Genomic DNA, 20,057 nt, shown 5'->3' with positions numbered 1-20,057 from the left:
CTTCAGCAGGTTTACAGTATATTATACCGATCAACTTGACACGACACTATATACAAGAATGTATATGTCCAGATGGTTTCTCGCTGATCTTCAGTATCTATTAAACATCTTTGTCATTTTTATCCTGTTGTTGTGAAATGGTCAGATAAATATTGAGAGAAAAATCTGATGTGATTCAATTACATATTTTTATATATAAGTCAAAATAAAATTCGGTTGAATTTTAGGCTGTACGTGATTTACCAATACATTGTTATACATATGCGAGAATACAGGTTATATAAGTCATATATATATATATTAGGATAGACCTTATCATCTTTGTACTGCAGTGCACACTAGTACTTACATAGTTATCAAATTTAAGTACAAATGTAGAATATATAGTGTGTAAGATGGCGAATTTTCGACTAAAATGAGAATTAACTGCGGGATCAAACTTTTTTTATCATACGATGCAGCTTAGAAATACACGCTTTGTGGCCCACACAAGTGCTATCGAATGAACACCAGTACACATATTGAGACTGTGTTTAGATACATGGCTGTAGGCAACTTGGGATGTTAAATCTTTACCATATCCTAATCACAGACAGATAGGCGGTACCTGGGGTGCGTCTCTGAGAGCACGTCATGGCAATAAATATGTTTTAAAAAGTCGCCACGATATTTATTTGAAACGCATGAAAGTACAGAGGGTTAATGTGTGTATACCATAGGCCAGTGTGACGTCTACCTCATGAATAAATGAACGGGTGGACTAACCCGAGCAAAGTACATGTAGAAACACACTAAATCATTGCCTCTAAAACAGTGTTTGATATAACTTACACATAAAAACTTTCAACAGTGTTTTTTTTAAACAATTCATTACAAACGTGATTTGCTTAAAGACAAATCTAGATACTGAAACGAAGTTTCCCAAAATGTTTATTTTTTTGTCATAAAGAAGTCCAAATACATATATAGCATAACCTGTTCCAGCTGGAACTGTACGAACACCTGTACAAACCTACAATGTACCTTTGTTACGAACTTCTATTTCAAACAAACAAAAAAGGTCTCGAGTTTTTTTCATGCGAAACTACATGTATGTCCACTGTTGTTACTTAATGTGTATTGATACAGGATGTACGAGGAGGCTTACAACAAGCAATTTATAAACTTTCTCTTTGTATTAGAAACTTCCACCGTAAGTTTGATAAAGATTATTATTTTTATTGATAATCGATAACATTTGTATGGATATTAAGTATCTCCTATACCAACAACCTCATCTGGNCAGATAAATATTGAGAGAAAAATCTGATGTGATTCAATTACATATTTTTATATATAAGTCAAAATAAAATTCGGTTGAATTTTAGGCTGTACGTGATTTACCAATACATTGTTATACATATGCGAGAATACAGGTTATATAAGTCATATATATATATATATTAGGATAGACCTTATCATCTTTGTACTGCAGTGCACACTAGTACTTACATAGTTATCAAATTTAAGTACAAATGTAGAATATATAGTGTGTAAGATGGCGAATTTTCGACTAAAATGAGAATTAACTGCGGGATCAAACTTTTTTATCATACGATGCAGCTTAGAAATACACGCTTTGTGGCCCACACAAGTGCTATCGAATGAACATCAGTACACATATTGAGACTGTGTTTAGATACATGGCTGTAGGCAACTTGGGATGTTAAATCTTTACCATATCCTAATCACAGACAGATAGGCGGTACCTGGGGTGCGTCTCTGAGAGCACGTCATGGCAATAAATATGTTTTAAAAAGTCGCCACGATATTTATTTGAAACGCATGAAAGTACAGAGGGTTAATGTGTGTATACCATAGGCCAGTGTGACGTCTACCTCATGAATAAATGAACGGGTGGACTAACCCGAGCAAAGTACATGTAGAAACACACTAAATCATTGCCTCTAAAACAGTGTTTGATATAACTTACACATAAAAACTTTCAACAGTGTTTTTTTTAAACAATTCATTACAAACGTGATTTGCTTAAAGACAAATCTAGATACTGAAACGAAGTTTCCCAAAATGTTTATTTTTTTGTCATAAAGAAGTCCAAATACATATATAGCATAACCTGTTCCAGCTGGAACTGTACGAACACCTGTACAAACCTACAATGTACCTTTGTTACGAACTTCTATTTCAAACAAACAAAAAAGGTCTCGAGTTTTTTTCATGCGAAACTACATGTATGTCCACTGTTGTTACTTAATGTGTATTGATACAGGATGTACGAGGAGGCTTACAACAAGCAATTTATAAACTTTCTCTTTGTATTAGAAACTTCCACCGTAAGTTTGATAAAGATTATTATTTTTATTGATAATCGATAACATTTGTATGGATATTAAGTATCTCCTATACCAACAACCTCATCTGGCTGGCTCGATATTAGGATATAGATATGTAATTGTAATGTCTACAAGATAAATAGTTACGTTTCTCGCTCTATATTTAGCGTACTTTGAAGCAAAAACATCGGAGATTTGTGATGATATGATTTCTAAATAAAACATAAATATGTGTAAAATAATGAAACATGAATTCTAAACAAGTATATCATGTAGATCTAGATGAACACTCTACAGTTTGAACGGTTGGGGGTCTAGTCTCTGTCGGAATTAACATTTTAATAACATTTTATGACCGCTATTAAAAGTAGAACCAGGATGTAACGTCACCCAATGGATTTCTGTGACGCGTTAAATGTTGTTCGTAAAAACTGAAAGCTTCTTTTTTTTTTATCTCAATAAGCAGATTAAAGAATGAGAGTAAAGTCTCAAAGTCATCATAAACAGAAACACATAGTACACACAGTACGTATAGAAATACACATACACACATGTCAGTCTATATCTCGGTACGGATTTATAATGTCTCATCATTTCACGCATGACTGTTTATGCTCTGTTATTTAACAAACTGTCATTAACTGGGACAATATATCGTTATATTTAAACACAATGGTTAAATTTCTAAATTCTGTGAAATCGATAATTTCGTGTCTTTGTTATTTGTTTAATTTAATTTCGTTTATTTCGGAGGCAATCTTCATCCGCTAACTCATAGGTGCACAATGTAATTACAAGTTTAATATAAAGCAATGATTCGTTTGAATGGGTAGTCGTAATCACCGAATTTTTCTACCAACGAAATGCTGTTTTGTCAGAAAACCTTGAAATTGTGCCCTATCAAAAGACCTTATTTCACAATATGTGGTCGGTCTATACTAATAATACTTACTGGAGCTGCTTTAAAAGTGAATGTGTATATACCAAACCTGTTTTGTACACTACCTCTATTTCACAATAAAATGTATCGAATATTATATTAACATATAAACTTCATTTTAAAAAACAAATACAAAGAGTTTCTTACATGTAGTACCTCCCTAGCGCTTTCACATCTTAAGAAACTCATCTGAGTGTCCCCCTGATGAGCATCTAAAGAGGTGAAAGCTCTAGGGAGGTACTTAGAAACTCTATGTTTTTTATTTTATTTTTAACCATCAGACGGACTTTGAAATTTTTGTCTGATTTATTTAATTTTATATAGATATACGTGTGTAGTAAAATCGTGCTTAAGTAGGAAGTGAATTGGAAACGAAAAAAAATATACACATGCAGTTCTGGTGATTTCAATAACAGTCACGTATTTTGTAAATAAAGCGTTGTTGTACTGAAGATCCTGTTTTGTATAAGAGTATTACACAAGACGGTTTAATGTTACTGTCTGGGCTGGCACGTAATATTTAAGCAGTCTCCCTGTTCAAACACTCGCTAATAAAAACTTTGTTTTGAGGAATCGATCATGAAGGAACGAAGACTGGGGTGTTTTTGTCGCAGGGTATAACATTCGCTGAATTCCTATAGAGATCTTTAAAGCATTATGGTAGCAAAAAGAATAGTTATCGACTAAAGCGTTTGCTCTTTATTCAAGCTGACGGCGAAATAAAAAAAAGCAGTGCCGTAAATTATTTCTATCAATATAACTTTTCTATGGTATACATAACTGTCATTCGTATGTTCTGAACGTAACCGGAGTCTCTGTTGACATAATGCCATTATATATAACTATAACGTATAAGAAAGGAAACAGACAATTCAACAACGCAGTTTAGATTTTTTTTACCTTTATTGGATTTTCACGCTGCTTAACAGATTTTTTCAAAATCATCTTAATAATCATACAAAAACTATACATATTAACACGATATTAAAACTACCAGTCGTCAGTCCTTTAAAACGATATTACAGCCGTTTTGTATTTTATTTGGATAAACAATTAAGAACGAATGCATCGCTCGAATTTTTCAAAGTTTCTTACATGTATGTATTCGTTTGAATTTAAACAAACAGGTTATTACATATTCAAGAAAATGTAAAAGATACTCGGCCGTTTCTTTAATTCTATATTCATATTTCATTCACTGATGATAGTTTGCCTGTATCTGGCAAGAATTAAGAGATTAGCTTAATTGAATCTCCTTTATCCCGAAGAAATTAAATCCAAAGATATCACATGTTCTTAAGCTTTGTGTCACGACATTTACCTACAGTATGATTATAATGGTCATCTCATCATCAACTTGTATCATATATGTTACGGTTTTGATCTCACGATTGTCGTGCTTCCGTTCCTCATTAATAACATCCTTCTGTGTTTTTATCTTTCAGCTTATTAATTTCGCACTTTCTTATATAGTATTAAACTTTGAATATTGCCCTGCTAATAATTTCGTTCATTCTGACATCATCAATAATGACGTCAAAATGTATTGTTTATTTTGGCGTCACGATTAAACATGTTTATCAATCTGTAGAATTATGATATCTATATATATTATCTGTATCCTGTATGAATGCATGCCATGCCCTAATGAAATATTCAGTGTTCTACCACGTTTGCGATGTAACGACACTTTTCATTGGTTAATACCCATGAATTATTGAACCATTGACCGTGCGTGCGAGTGTGTTTAATTATTATTCCAACAAACCAACGCTCTTCTAAAAACCTCACCCGCAAATGGATGATTTTATTTGTCTAATGAGGGTTCCCGCATTTCAGTTTATATGTAGTGAAGATTTGATAGCAGGTAAACAGGTAAACAAAAGAACATATATTTAACCTCTGGATTTATTTAAAACTTTTCAAGAGTTCATGGCCAGAATGGAATGTTCAGCTGAACTTACCGCGAAGGTGACTAGAAATAGTGTCGTTAATTCTGTCAGATGTTGATTTCATGTGTGGACAACCGATGTCGAAAGATTGGTGGTTTTGATTGAAAGAAATAAACATCTGGCACAAAGCATGACGTCAGTGTTTATTGTTTATCGTTTGTCGACCGCATGGCGACTAAACATTTAAAAACAATACTTCCCCAATATATCCATGCTAAATTGAACTGCCCATAGGATCAGACATGCTAAAAACGAACAGCTTGTTGTGAAATGGAGATATGTAGACATCACGTGTTAGTGTGTGCAAAAGAACAACATTCAAATAGTAAGATTATATCTAGGTCACCGTGCTTATCAAAGGGTCATGCCCACTGATGAGGTAGCCTAGAAAAAGGCTTCCATCACATTTTGCATGGTACATGTTGAATGGATATAATCAACATATATTTATATATCATGGTGAAATATACAACTCTGGATTCGGAAATGCTGGAAAAATTATCAATTCATTATTGTGCACCCTCGTTATAAATTCAACCATAATTCACGCACATATGTTGACTATTTCTCAAATGGAATAGTACAGGTAAGGATGTAGGCCTTCATATTTACCTAGTCGAACACTACTTATACACAAGCCCATTACACTTTGCTAACATAAGTGTATGGGTAGAGTAAAGAATACGATAATTACCTAAACCCGTAGAGCACGTAAAAGGCCTATACACACAAAAGCCAGAGGAGAAAACAACTTTGAATAGCTTTATTATACAACTGGTGCATATGACGTCGAGAAACCCAGGTAATATAGCTATGGTCGATCACAGATATATTTTACTCTGCTAGGTTTGGCGTCATCATGACAACTAAAGTTATAAGGGGACGATGGCCGCTGATGGTGGGGTCACTCAAAAGCCCTCTTACTCTTAAAGTGCCATCTCACTGAAATGCCATGACCTTGACATGAAATTATGACACGCCAATAGGTCAAATTTATTCAGACAACGGCCTAAACAGAGGAACCCAGAGAGACAGTGTCAACCACCTCGAGCAAGTAAGGAAAGGGGAAGGTGGCGGAGGTCCCAAATTTTGCAAAATGAAAGCGGATTAATTTAAGATTCTTCAATTCACGCTAGCGGATGACACAGAAAACAAATACTTCAGGGGTTTTCACATAATTTTCCCCATACGATAATTAATTTGGGTACACTAGTCTTATTATTCAACTGACTATTCATAGGAAGTATATTTTTAGGGATGGCGATGTTCATGTTATGAACATACAGGAACTGCATGATGTTGACATGGTGTTGACATGGTGTCAATTTTCTCGAAATGTTGAAGTTCTCTGTCATCGTTTGGCAACCACGAATGCATGTTTTACGAATAAAAACGGAAAGATACACCCCTAATATTTAGTTTTAAAGAAACATACATTATCTACGGTTCGTTGAATAACACATAGATTAAGTATCAAAACACAGGAAAACGCCAAAAACTACAGTTTTTTTACTGTCTATTCATGCTATCCTATATTTTAAACCTTTGACGTCAAAACGTTTTTGATTACATATGTTATATATCAAAAATGTGTATAACGATGTAGTTATACTGATTAAATATAGCTATTTCATTCTCATACAGTGAATTTTAGGAAGACAATTCAGTATCGGCCATTATTGTGATCACTCCACCAGTACTTGGTTATATGTAAATCATGTTACATGTACATACACGTATGTAATGTGAATCGACTGTCACTATCTAGATCGATATCAATAACTATCTATGAATAAAACGGATCGTCGGGTATGGTCTGCATATTTTGCAACTAATTTATGCTGTCTCGGTTTTGCATAACCATGAATTTCTTTTGTCAACACCGATTTTAAATGGATATAAAAATAAATAAACCACTGCATCAATACACAAGGACAAGAAGGGACGAATCTAAACGCGAAAAGAAAGTACGAAAACAAAAAGGATCTGTTGCCTTGGTTTTTTGATGTGCACACTGAACAATTTGAATGCTGAATGCTTATACCAAATCTGTTGTTAGCCATGCACATAACTTGATATTAACCTTCTTCTTACGTTTTGAAATAATGTTAACTTCTTCATTATCTGTGTATGAAGTCTAAATATATATACGTGCTGTAAGGACAAACAAATCTATATTTCTACGGAAAGGTTATTGATAAAACAACAATAAAAACGTATTTTGAAATCGAGAAAGTGTACAAAATTAAACAGTGGCCGACTTACCTTGTGCTGAGAGTTCTGTAAGAGTAACCAGGAGTAACCCTAGTACGTACCCAAACTCTGCCATCTTATAACTCTCCCTTTACGGGTCGGCAGTGAGAAGTCGTACGCACGTACACGGATATAAAATCTATGATCAGACGAGTAAGGTAAAGTGACTGTATTTACAGGCGAGAGTTGATGGGTGGATACGTCTTTAGTGTGTTGACGTTCGGCACGACTGCTTCTAGGTTACATATGTTCAGAAAATGTCGGAAAATATGTGGGATAATATTTTTGTAAATAGATAGTTTTGATGGTTGACTTAATTCTAAATACATACTAGTTTATTACATCTTTAATACCTTCGTGTTTCGTGATTTGCTTCCTGTTTAATGCAACAAAAAATTCAACAAATTATTATAATTCGATGGAGGTTATCAAAGGGGATATTTAAAGTGTTCAGTTTGTTATTTAAACATGTCACGTATATTCAGTTATTTTCTTTACCTGCTGGCTAAATTGAGATTCAAATCAGTGAAGAGGATGAGCTTGTGTAGTACAATATATATATATACTGTATACCCGGAAATTTTCGCTGCAGTTTAATTTTCGCCTTTATTCGCCTTTCCGTATTGAATAGAAAGAACAACTTACACCTTATGATTCGTCCGAAATATCTCAAAGCCCTTCTACTCAAGTTAAGCTGGACAGCTGTTTGTCGTTATTCACAAATAAATATACAAACATTTACTTTGTATTATATTCATCAGCATCTAACCTTCTTACAGCATACCTTAGTATGAAACCAATGGCCGCCTATAACTACAGAATTCTGTGAAAGACGGTATTATCCGTGATTTACTAAGTACTTTAATTAATGTACATGTAGCAGTATGCACGGCTATCCAGCTTATTGGGTTTACATTTTAAAGTACCAAATGTAGATGAACTTATTATCTATGGCTTATTCTAAGTATGTGTTTTTTTCTTTATTTAAAATGTGTTCTGACTTTTCTATCGGGGAAGCTTAAGGTAGGCGAATGTCTTTAGTATCTACATATTCGGTCTTTTCGTATTTGAGAGTTATCTGCTCTTGTGAGCAGATATTGAGTGTTACGTCTTTTCTTTGTGAGAGTAACGTCATAAATTTTTGAGAAAACGACGTAATTTTCTCACACAAACTAATGACGTAACAATAAATACCTGCTCACAAGAGCAGATAACTCTGCAAAACGAAAAGACGGAATAAATGCATTTTAATTTTTTAAATGAGATTTCGTCATATGTGCACACGTTACTATTATATGTTTAACTATATAACGAGCAGTACAGCCTGAAAAAAAATTGCAACCCTGCAACGCCTCTTGAAAGTGTTGACATTTAATAGTGTCCTTGTATATATGGTCTTTCAGGGTTCATATACTTAGACGAAGGCAAAATGTTATGAGTAACACTAAGACATAAAAGCAATTCAGTTATACATACGACGGGCAAAGCTCACATACAGCTTGATCGTGTGGGTTATACTGGCGAATTATCAATATGTTACAAGGCCGGTTCACAAGCAAATACCCTTTTTTCAGTACAGAGCCGGCAATGCAACGGTTGCCTAAAGTCCTTACAAAACAAAAAATGGGCTCTGGGAGTATCTCCCATAAGTATACTAGCTTGTTAGGAAAATATATCAGTGAAAAAACAAACAATTGAAACAAAAATAACCATCAGATTTCCTAAATTTGTGTAATGATATCATTATGTTAAATAAACATGGCCTGTATCAGTGTCATCAAACAAGGATAGTTTGGTCATATTTTAAAAATATGAGTTGTAAGCATTTCGGCGAGAATCGTTTCCATATTGTAAGGAAATGATTATAATTATCATCTAAAAAATAATAATTAAATACAAAGTAAATTTAATTGCATTTATAGTGTGGATTTGCATATTTTGTGTAGAACTGTTTTTATAGGTGGAAGGACTTCTTGCTTTTGCCTATTAATATTAACATACCATGAACTGTTTACCGCTTTACAGGCAAGAACACATGTCACGTGACAGGCGATAGCGTCACTTGAACAAATTTTGTCAGGGGCCAAAGGTAAGAAGTGTTGTTCATTTTTTTATTGTCGACATAGTTCAGTGATTTTGTTGTCCTTCCGGGGCACAGTGTGTATGGTGTGACGGTTAAGTTATCCGTGTTAGGTCATAACTATATCAGACGACTGAAAGATGATGTGTCTAGGCCCAGGAACGACTGGGAGATCTTAACTTGAGTGAGTCTGATGTGGTGGTCAAGTTTTTGGAAAAAAGGTGGCGGGAAAGTGAGTGACTTAACTTCCCTTGATTTCTCTTCCCATTTGACGTTGGAGCGACCCGATGCAGTGCTACTACAAATTGGTGGAAATGATGTTGATTGTTTTGATTTCGGTCTCTCAAAGATCGCGAGTAATATTGTGGCTGTAGCTGAGTGGATGGTGTTCGGGTTTGGAATACGCCATGTTTGCATTATGCAACTTCTGTTTCGTAAGTCAACGAGGCGCATTCCTGTCGAGGTCTACAATGACAGAGTATGCACAGTGAATAGGGAACTGAAGGCTCGTTTGTCGCGTAGTCATAGTATTCACTACTTAATTCAAGCACATGGGACTGAAACAGTGTGAAGTTAACATTTTTACGCCCGACGGAGTCCATCTCAATCAACAGTACGGTGTGCCAAAATATGTCCGCAGTGTTCGGGGTGCAGCTATCAGACGTATCGTCGATGCTAGGTATGCTACACAAAGTGAGTAATACGCAGTTGGTCAGAACTATTTGTGATTGTATCAGTTTTAAGGATAGCCTAAGCGGCGGTTTGTCACGGCTATTTATAGCCTAAATGTGTGTCGTGAGATGTAGCGTCTGGGTAGTTTGTCGAACATAGTTTGTAAATAATACTAAACTGTACAGGTATTATATAATTTGTATTGATGGTGAATTGTATCAGTTTTCCATTTCACAACGGGCAGGTTCACCTGCACACGTGCTGTCAGGGCCCGTGCATAGGCGGGTTATGTGGAGATAGGTGCGCATCGTTGATATTGTCAAAGGTGTAGACAACGTTTATGTCGAACGAGTTGAAAATAATATGAAACCGGCTTAAGCACTAAAATTTGAGTTTGGACTTTGTGTTTTGGTAAAGTTTCCTTGCCAAAGTCAGGTTTAAATACCCAAACATGGAATGGTAAAGGGTTTAGGGTCATTCCCGGCGTAACAATACCACTTTGTGTTCAGTATGGTTAGCGTGATTGGGGGGGGGGGGGGGGGGGGGGGGGGGGGGGGTTGTATAGGTTGAGAAAGGGTCATGTTCCCCCTGAACTCCATCGTTTCTGATTGTTTAATGTTGATTTTTACGTTCATAATGAATGTGTTAAGAAAGCATTCTTTTTATAAAACTTTTTTACTTCGCAATAAAACTGGACATTTTTGTATATAGTATGGCATAGATGATCAACAAACCTTGTATGTACCAGGTATATATCAACTGCTTTTTAATGCATATACTTTCTGTTGATATATGTACACTACATGTAATTAAATTTCAAGGATTGTCACTGAGTTGGCAACATATGCCTGCTAGCTCTACAAACATACTTGCAAGTACCTTCCCTGCCTACTTCTAGATGTAATTAATCTCATATTGGTGATCTATCCAAACAAAGGAATGATGACATACTGTGTTTGAAATCTACTTCTTAGGTTAATAGTGCATTTCAGTGACTATTCTTTTCAGTCCATTTGTACTGGCCTAAGGACTGTCTTTCTGTGGCTGTACAAGTTTTATAGGTTTTTCATCATGTCAAAGTGTTTACTGGATGGAGAAAGTGAGGCTAAAATGTGTAGTGTTAGGCGATGAGTATTAAAATTTCCCTCGGCCAATAAAATGATGGGAAATCAAAACAGAACTTGTTATTTATTATCTACAAAAATAAAATTAAAATAAAGGTATTAAATACATATTCTGTGCCTGAACAAAAATGCCTGTTTTATATTCTGAAATTGATGTTTAACAATTTTTTGAGAAAAACAATCACTAATTTGAAACAGCAAGATTTTGAAGTTTTTCCACAAATTACCTCATCGACCTTAAATATTTACATGGGAAAAGTCTGAGGCTAAGCATACCACAATTTACAACTGAAATAGAATAGTCAAATACTTATTACACAGGTAATTTCTGTACTGTAATGGGTGGTCGGGTGATGGAGTGGATAGCGCACCTGCCTTTCACCGGACGGAAGAAAAATAACCGGAAAATCTTGGAACTTATGTCCGTTGCATTTATCTCTTTATTGTTGCTTCATGAATCTGGCCATCTTGGTGAAGACAGGCGCGCTATCCACTGCGCCATCCGACCTAGTATCTACTTAAGCCTTGACTGGAAGAAAATTGCGTCATTGACGCAACAAATTTATATTGTGAATAATGTTTTACCAATCATCAATGATACAAAAAATCTGCATACGGGAGACAGGGGCAAGTTCGGCCACCCCTGATATTTTTGTTTTGAGAAAAATTTTACAACTTTAAGCATCTTAACAGTATAGTTGGCTAAGCATTCACACAAAAAAATGGTGAGAAAAACTCTAATGTAAAATTACTAAACCAGAGAAAATTGCTTTTGAGAGGGTAGAAAGAAAATCATGATCTCGCTTCTACTTATGCGAACTTTCTGTAAACGGAATTGCTCCTTTTTTACGGCCAAACATGTAACCCACTGACAGCTTCAAATACATAAAGGCCAAGCCAAGCACTCGCTACCATATTGTTGTACGATAAGAATTTATTGTAATATCAATTTGGGCCCGGACAGGTTCGGCTAATAATATAATACCGTGGCAAGTTCGGCCCATGTATCACATAAAAAGTCGTAAAATTGGCGGTAAAATCTGACGTTGCCTGCTTTATGACGTCATGATTAACTGATTCCACCGTTGGCCGAACTTACTCGAATGCCTGTCCGAACTTATCCCATGGCGGGGCTCATTCGGCCATCCGATCTTCAGACAGGGATAATTAAATAATGTTGTCAAACGGACGTGCTGCCATACTCCCAGAACGGACTTTAATAAAAAAAAAAAATAGGCCGAACTTGTCCCGACCTCCCCTATTATTATGTCGGTCTTAAGCTTACTCTCATTAGAGCTTAGGTTTTATTCTTATTCCTAGACTAGCCGACTTTAAATAACGTTTATCTTATCTCATTCTAAAAGCGGAATTCTGAATCAGTAAATATCAGAGATCAACAAAAGCTACGCTCTTTTAAGGCTTTGCCTTTTCATATTAGTGGGTTTGCTGCTATACGTGGATGTCACTGGTTCTATGGGGAATGGCAAGATGTCATGAAACTATATCACATTAATGTTAAGGAGCTGTTTCCAATCACAGTGGCGCTTGAAGTTTGGGCGAAAATCTGCTCAAAAATAAGTCAGGTCTGTTCTTTTCGGACAATCAAACAGTAGTGTCTATTATAAACAAACAGACATCTCCCAACCCTGACATGATGGTACTATTGCGTGGGCTAGTCATAGTTTTTTTCTGCAACTCAACATTCGTTTCCATGCTAAACATATTCCGGGTAAAGAAAATGTCCTGGCTGATTACCTGTCTCGTTTGCAGGTCCCATTGTTTCGTATTGGCGGCTCCGCATATGGACAAGCCCCCAACACAACTGGCAGACAATCTGTTACATATTTAAATGGAAAAGTTCTAGTGCTTGTCAATTCTGCGTTCACACCTAGCTGACAGCAGATGTAACATATAGTGTTTGTATCATTGTCACAATTTGTCCAATCAGTTCTGCATACGGAGTACATAGACGTGTATACCTTAGTCATGTTTATTGCGCATTTGTCTGAACAAAACCTTGCACCTTCTATTATTACCAGCTATATGTCAGCCATATCATATGTGCATAAGCTTAGTGGTTATACAGATCCAACTAAATTTTTCATAGTTCGAAAAATGTTGGTAGGTTAAAAAAATTGGGGAGTAAACAAGATTTCCGAAAACCTATTACTAAGCCTATTATACACCAGCTGCTGCTGGCATTGGACAGAATATGTGCTTCACATTACGACAACCTGCTGTTTAAGTCAATGTTTCTACTCGCATTTCATGTATTTCTTCGAATTTGGGAAATAGCCAAAAAACGGTAGACCCCAGAACATTCTCAAAATATCCAATTTACGTTTCTTCCGACAGGGAAAACAATATCCATCACGGCTTGAGATAGTTTTTGACTCATTTAAAGGGCACTATATTACCACCCCGGTGACATTATCACTTCAAACTCAACAAGCGGAATCAGTGTGTCCCGTGATGACATTGTTCCATTTTCTAAATGTCCGGGGCTCTCTAGAAAGCCCTATTTATACATTTCATTTATACAGTACATACACTTTAGCAACATTTTGAAGCAAGCTCTGGTAGTGGCAGGGTACAAGTCTGACTTGTATAAAAGTCGCAGCTTTCGCTAACGTGCTCCACAGGATATGTAGATCATCTTCTGCTATTTATTGCCGCAATGTACATGAAAAAAACCTTTTCAATACCTATATATTTGTGCATCAACAATCAACTTTCAGCATTAACTGCGCCAACTGTTACAACCTTTCAATATTTTTTTCTCAAAATTTCACTCTTACATCTTAGTAAATGAAGGAATTTCCTCTTCAAAAAAAAGTTATCACTTAAAAATGAAGCAGACCCAAAGTAGAAAAAAAACACCTGTTAATAGTTTTCCTGTGGTTCCTTTCAGTAATTTTAGACCGTAGAATTATCACTGTTTAAATAATGTGTGCTATAGATTAACGGACACAGACTGGGCACGAAATGGCGTCGTTCAATGATGGTGTTGAAATTATTATTTATTTTAAGGTAAATAAAGCAATTACAATCTGGCTGCCTGGGTAAATTTAAAGACTAAGAATTGTTGCTAAACAAAGTGAAGCACACTGCTGGTTATTTTAGCTGTATTTCGTTAATTCGACAATAGTTTCCACGGTGGTTAAGGCGTCTGACATTCTGTTACCCCTAGCCCTCCACCACAGGGTCGCGGGTTCGAGACCTACGTGGGGAAGTCGCAAGGTACTAGCCGTAGGTCGGTGGGATTTCTCCGGGAACTCGGGCTTTCCTCCGCCACCAAACCCTGGGACGTCCTTAAATGGGACGTAAAACACAAACAAACAAAAACAAAAAGTTTCCATCTCGCTCCACTCCATGCTACCATGTTTGTCCAGCGTAAAGTATTCATTAGGAAAATATTAAACTTCGAGACTTTCTTGACAGCCAAGTGATTTACAAATTCATCGCATAGACATTTCATTAAACAGCTTTTTATTATTTGTAACGATAATTACAATGAAGGATTAATTCCGTCGTTACTTCAGGTACCTGCAAAGAAAGCATATAAGCAAATATCAAAGTATTTAATATACAGTTAAACTATAAGGAACTTTTTGCTGACTTCCTAATACAATGCACCATAATGATAATTCCGTCTTTGCGTATTGCAGAGTTATCTTCTCTTTAGAGCAGGGATTGATTGTTACGTCATTGGTTTGTGTGAAAAAATTACGTCGTTTTCTCAAAAATTGATGACGTTTCTCTCACAAACAAATGACGTAACAATCAACACCTGCTCTCAAGAGAAGGTAACTCTGCAATACGCAAAGACGGAATAGGCGAGTCAATATACAAACAAGGAGCCTATTCAGATATTTAGTTCAGCGAAAGTGGTCACTCATGTTTCTCATCAAGCATCTGAACAACGAACTTGAATATTCTACGTAAAAGGTCAATGCAACAGATTATTTCGATATGACTATTCTATAAAAGAATTGATATCTAAATCATTATTATATGGTTTAGTTTTTTTCTGAATTGATACAAAACTGATGACAATACAATACAATAGTCTAAGAGTTGTATTATAAAATGACAAGTTAACGATTATTATAAATTAGCCGAGTGATTCATGTCCGCGTTCATTTTGTATATTGATTATATTTTTAGATATTGAAATTTTTCAGTAAAACTAAAACTACATGTGCATAAATAAGGATTCAAAATAAGGAGGAAAAGACAAGATCTTCCATATTATAATTGTTTTTTAAATTTCAAAAATTTACAAATGTGAGATAACTATACTACAGTTAAAATAACCAAGCTTCTGAAAAACGGATCCAGATTGGCTACTTACGAAACATATTAATTAAGTATTGAATTAGTTGGTGAGTGTAGATATATACATACCTTGGTTACGAAGATGGATCGCATGTGTTCATGTTACATCCTGGGGTAGAACAGCAGTGTCCACACAGGACCTCTTCAAACGTATATGGGTGATGCCAACCATGTGTGTGGGGGTGAAAGCTGGCCGTATGCGTGCAAGTCTTTTTATAGCAAAATAAAAACGAATACATGTCTAAGCAAATGAAATAGCGTACAGAGGTAACAATATACATGGGAAAAAACTGGTTTGTTTTTATTATGTTGTATTAAATGCATAGCACGGAATTGTTAGAAAACTGTTTATGAGCGACAAAACTTTTGCCTGAAAAGGGATACTCAGTTGTTGAAGTTTATTAGAGAAATAAACTCAAAAATGTTGAAGTAAGCGTGAATTTTATTTAATTTGGGAGAATTTAAGCATTTTATATTGACATTGCAATAACGTTTGAATTAAAACTTTCTTAAAATGATGTAGAGTTACCTCCCTTTCATTGTTAAATTGTTCAAAGGAACATGGTTCGATCATAATTATTGTCATGTTCAAATTCGAAGGAAACAAAAATATAAGTTTTAAAACATATCTGAAAAATCAAGGATAATCCTTTGAAATGCATTATCTAAGATATCTTTTCTTATTTTTAATTATAAAAGTATGTTACTCCGTGGTTGGCACATCCTAGGTGGTAGAACGTTTTTGAGTCCGGTCCGGTGTATTGGGTCGCAAAACATTCCTGAAAGTACGCCACATAAACGTTATTGTGATAACAACGAAACGATTTATTTAGCATCGCCAACGACTTACACGGTGACACGTTCTTTTGTCCATTTTGGACTCATCATCGAAACGGAAGTTCAAAAGAATGAAAAGTCACTGTCCTACGAGCTTCGAAGCAGATGTGCAATTAAAAGGAAAATGTCCATATCAAGCCCTTACTGCGTTACCAACGTACAGCTTTTGACTGAAACAGGTCATTTATTCTTAAACTAGCATTTCGTTCAGTTGGGATCAAACCTAACTGATCTGGATCATTGGAGTTAGAAAAGTTAACTCCAGTTTTCTAGCTTGTGCACTGGAGTTAACACTGAAGAGAAGTGGAGTTCACATCTATGTGCACTTGAGTTAACTACAGTGCACACTTTTTTTTTTATCATATTAAGTCTGGACTTTTCATCAGTTTAGACATAATATGTATATGTAGCTACGGCCAACCTCAGGACTGCTACATGTAGTAATCCAGCAGAAGAATCGAAGGCAGGCAATAATATATCGTGCTCGGGCATACACACTGTGTATTACAAAATAAAGTGTTTTGCATGAATGTTGCATGACTATTTTCTATATTTTAATCGTGAAATAACTGTTATTGTTGTCTACCTTGCCATGAGGACACTGCTCGATCGTTCCGCAGTCATGGGGAGAAGCAACATGGAAACAGCTGTAACAGTGATGTTCGTTCCCAGACTCGGACACGCTCACTCCTAAAATGGTAGAAATAGGTTAATGTATTAATAAATATGTACGTACTGTCAATATTTGTTAATGAATATAAGTAATTGTTTGTTAGATTGATGTATGATTTTGATTTAATTGAATAATAATATTGTTGGAATGATGCGGATGAAAGATTGAATGGTTGGTATCATAAGAGAAAAGGTGAAAAAGGAGAGTGAATAAAGGAAAGAGGCCCCCTCCGTGGGGCAACATGACGTAAGAGAAATGAACCCCGGGCACTCCATTCCCTCGAAAAAGATGCGAGGGAAAGCTAAAAAGAAAGACAAAACTAGGTCAAATTGTTTTAATGTACATAATTGTAAGGTTATCATTAACTCCTCTCTCCAAATAAGTAATCGCCATCAACTTTTAGAACGGACGCCAAAGTTATGGATAATAAATTTGTTCTTGCATAATACAATCATCAGAAAATATTCAAATAAATGTTGCATTGATTTCCTGACCTCTTTTAATACTACAAATCTTTTAAACCAATATCACACAACTTTGTAAATGGGAAATTACTTATTCGATGAATTTGACATCTTGTAATATTTGATACTTAATAGGTGATCAGCAATGTGTTATGTTGCCATTTTAATAACCTTGTCATTTTTTTTAAATGAAAGTATTCCAAAGCAATTTATCTAATAAAGAAACAAATACACGCGATGATTTATTGGTCCTTACGTTCCGATGACTGTATATAAGTTAATAAGATAGAAGTTATAGTATGCTAATTAATGTATATCTTAACATCGAACAACAACACTCTTTCAACAATACTTTTTCTGATCAATACCTAATCACCAAATCTTGATTGTTCCTATTCTCTTCAATACGATTCGTCAGTTTGGAGATACGCTATATCAAAGTTTTACTTTATACACACGTTTAATACGTACATTGTTTGTGTATGAAGAAAAACTTCGATAATTTCCCTTTTCGTATTTTTATTCTGACGGGAATCAGTTTAAATGTTACATTCATATTGCGTGCTTAATCAATCAACACCATTGTATTATAATTAATCTGATTCTCCAATTGTGATGTATTTTAAACCACTTACCAACAAGAGCCCCAATTAGCATACACATAAGGATCGGCGACATGGTGAATAAAACGTGACAGTCGGCTACTCATTCAATAGAAACGAGTCGAACTGGGCCTTATCATGAAACCTTATCTTGGCGAGGCTTCTAAATTTTGACAAAATGTCTGTTAAATGATGACTTGTACAAGTTTATCAAGATAACAACTTTTTTTAGGGCACTGAGTGTATACACTGTAGTATGCACTGGTCAACAGTAGTATCTGTATTGTTAATTTGTTAGATCCGGTAAAAAGGTAACTATTCATCCTGTAAGTATAGAACCTACTTATCCCGGCACTATATTACCTACTTATCCCGTCACTATAGAACCTACTTATCCCGTCACTATATAACCTACTTATCCCGTCACTATAGAACCCACTTATCCCGTCACTATAGAACCTACTTATCCCGTCACTATAGAACCTACTTATCCTGTCACTATATAACCTACTTATCCCGTCACTATAGAACCTACTTATCCCGTCACTATAGAACCTACTTATCCCGTCACTATAGAACCTACTTATCCCGTCACTATAGAACCTACTTAACCCGTCACTATAGAACCTACTTATCCCGTCACTATAGAACCTCCTTATCCTGTCACTATAAAACCTACGTATTCCGTCAGTATAGTACATACGTATCCCGTCACTATGGAACCTATTAAAACTGTCACAGTATAACCTATTTATCCTATTACTATAGAATCTACTTATCCCGTCACTATAGAACCTACTTATCCCGTCACTATAGCACCTACTTATCCCGTCACTATAGCACCTACTTATCCCGTCACTATATAACCTACTTATCCCGTCACTATGGAACCTATTAAAACTGTCACAGTATAACCTATTTATCCTATTACTATAGAATCTACTTATCCCGTCACTATAGAACCTACTTATCCCGTCACTGCAGAACCTACTTATCCTGTCACTATAGAACCTACTTATCCTGTCACCATAAAACCAACGTATTCCGTCACTATAGTACCTACGTATCCCGTCACTATAGAACCTATTACAACTGTCACAGTATAACCTACTTCTCCCGTCATTATAGAACCTACTTATACCGCCATTGTAGAACCTACTTATCCCGTCACTATAGAACTTACTTAACCCGTCACTATAGAACCTACTTATCCTGTCACCATAAAACCTACGTATTCCGTCACTATAGTACCTACGTATCCCGTCACTACAGAACCTACTTAACCCGTCACTATAGAACCTACTTATCACGTCACTATAGAACCTACTTAACCCGTCACTATAGAACCTACTTAACCCGTCACTATAGAACCTACTTATCCCGTCACTACAGAACCTACTTATCCTGTCACTATAGAACCTACTTATCCTGTCACCATAAAACCTACGTATTCCGTCACTATAGTACCTACGTATCCCGTCACTATAGAACCTATTACAACTGTCACAGTATAACCTACTTATCCCGTCATTATAGAACCTACTTATCCCGCCATTGTAGAACCTACTTATCCCGTCACTATAGAACCTACTTAAACCGTCACTATAGCACCTACTTATCATGTCGCTAAAGAACCTACTTATCTATCCTATCACTATAAAACCGATTTATCCCGTCACTGTGAACCTACTTATCCCGTCACTATATAACCTACTTATATCGTCAGTACAAAGCCTATTTAAACTTTCACTGTATAATCTACTTATCCCGTCATTATATAACATATTTA

The 20,057-nt window shown here is 35.6% G+C and overlaps 2 protein-coding genes across 4 annotated transcripts in view; both read right to left on the bottom strand.

The window, feature by feature from the left end:
* LOC110441807 (low-density lipoprotein receptor-related protein 4-like) overlaps positions 1-7,728 on the bottom strand; it is a 98,223-nt gene extending 90,495 nt beyond the window's left edge. The window contains exon 1 of one of the 3 annotated variants that reach the window (XR_002461942.1): positions 7,491-7,728. Coding sequence is in view for 2 of the 3 variants with exons in the window: in XM_021485074.1 (XP_021340749.1) it covers positions 7,491-7,554 (64 nt within the window). In the remaining variant the exon portion in view is untranslated. The remainder of the gene's footprint in view (positions 1-7,490) is intronic. The other 2 variants (XM_021485074.1, XM_021485066.1) reach the window with 2 other exon arrangements.
* A 7,094-nt stretch (positions 7,729-14,822) lies between these two features.
* LOC110441758 lies at positions 14,823-18,422 on the bottom strand. Its single transcript, XM_021485005.1, has 5 exons — positions 18,302-18,422; positions 17,116-17,219; positions 16,400-16,471; positions 15,762-15,901; positions 14,823-14,900 (listed from the first exon to the last, which is right to left on the bottom strand). Exons 1-4 carry the CDS (start codon positions 18,342-18,344, stop codon positions 15,767-15,769), a joined length of 354 nt encoding a protein of 117 aa, XP_021340680.1. The 5' UTR covers positions 18,345-18,422; the 3' UTR covers positions 14,823-14,900; positions 15,762-15,766.
* Between the last annotated feature and the right edge of the window lie 1,635 nt (positions 18,423-20,057).

The sequence above is a fragment of the Mizuhopecten yessoensis genome, unplaced genomic scaffold, assembly GCF_002113885.1.
Source record: "Mizuhopecten yessoensis strain PY_sf001 unplaced genomic scaffold, ASM211388v2 scaffold1883, whole genome shotgun sequence".
Lineage (NCBI taxonomy): Eukaryota > Metazoa > Mollusca > Bivalvia > Pectinida > Pectinidae > Mizuhopecten > Mizuhopecten yessoensis.
The sequence above is the reverse complement of the archived record's forward strand: the minus strand, read 5'-3'. Positions and strand labels throughout refer to the sequence as shown.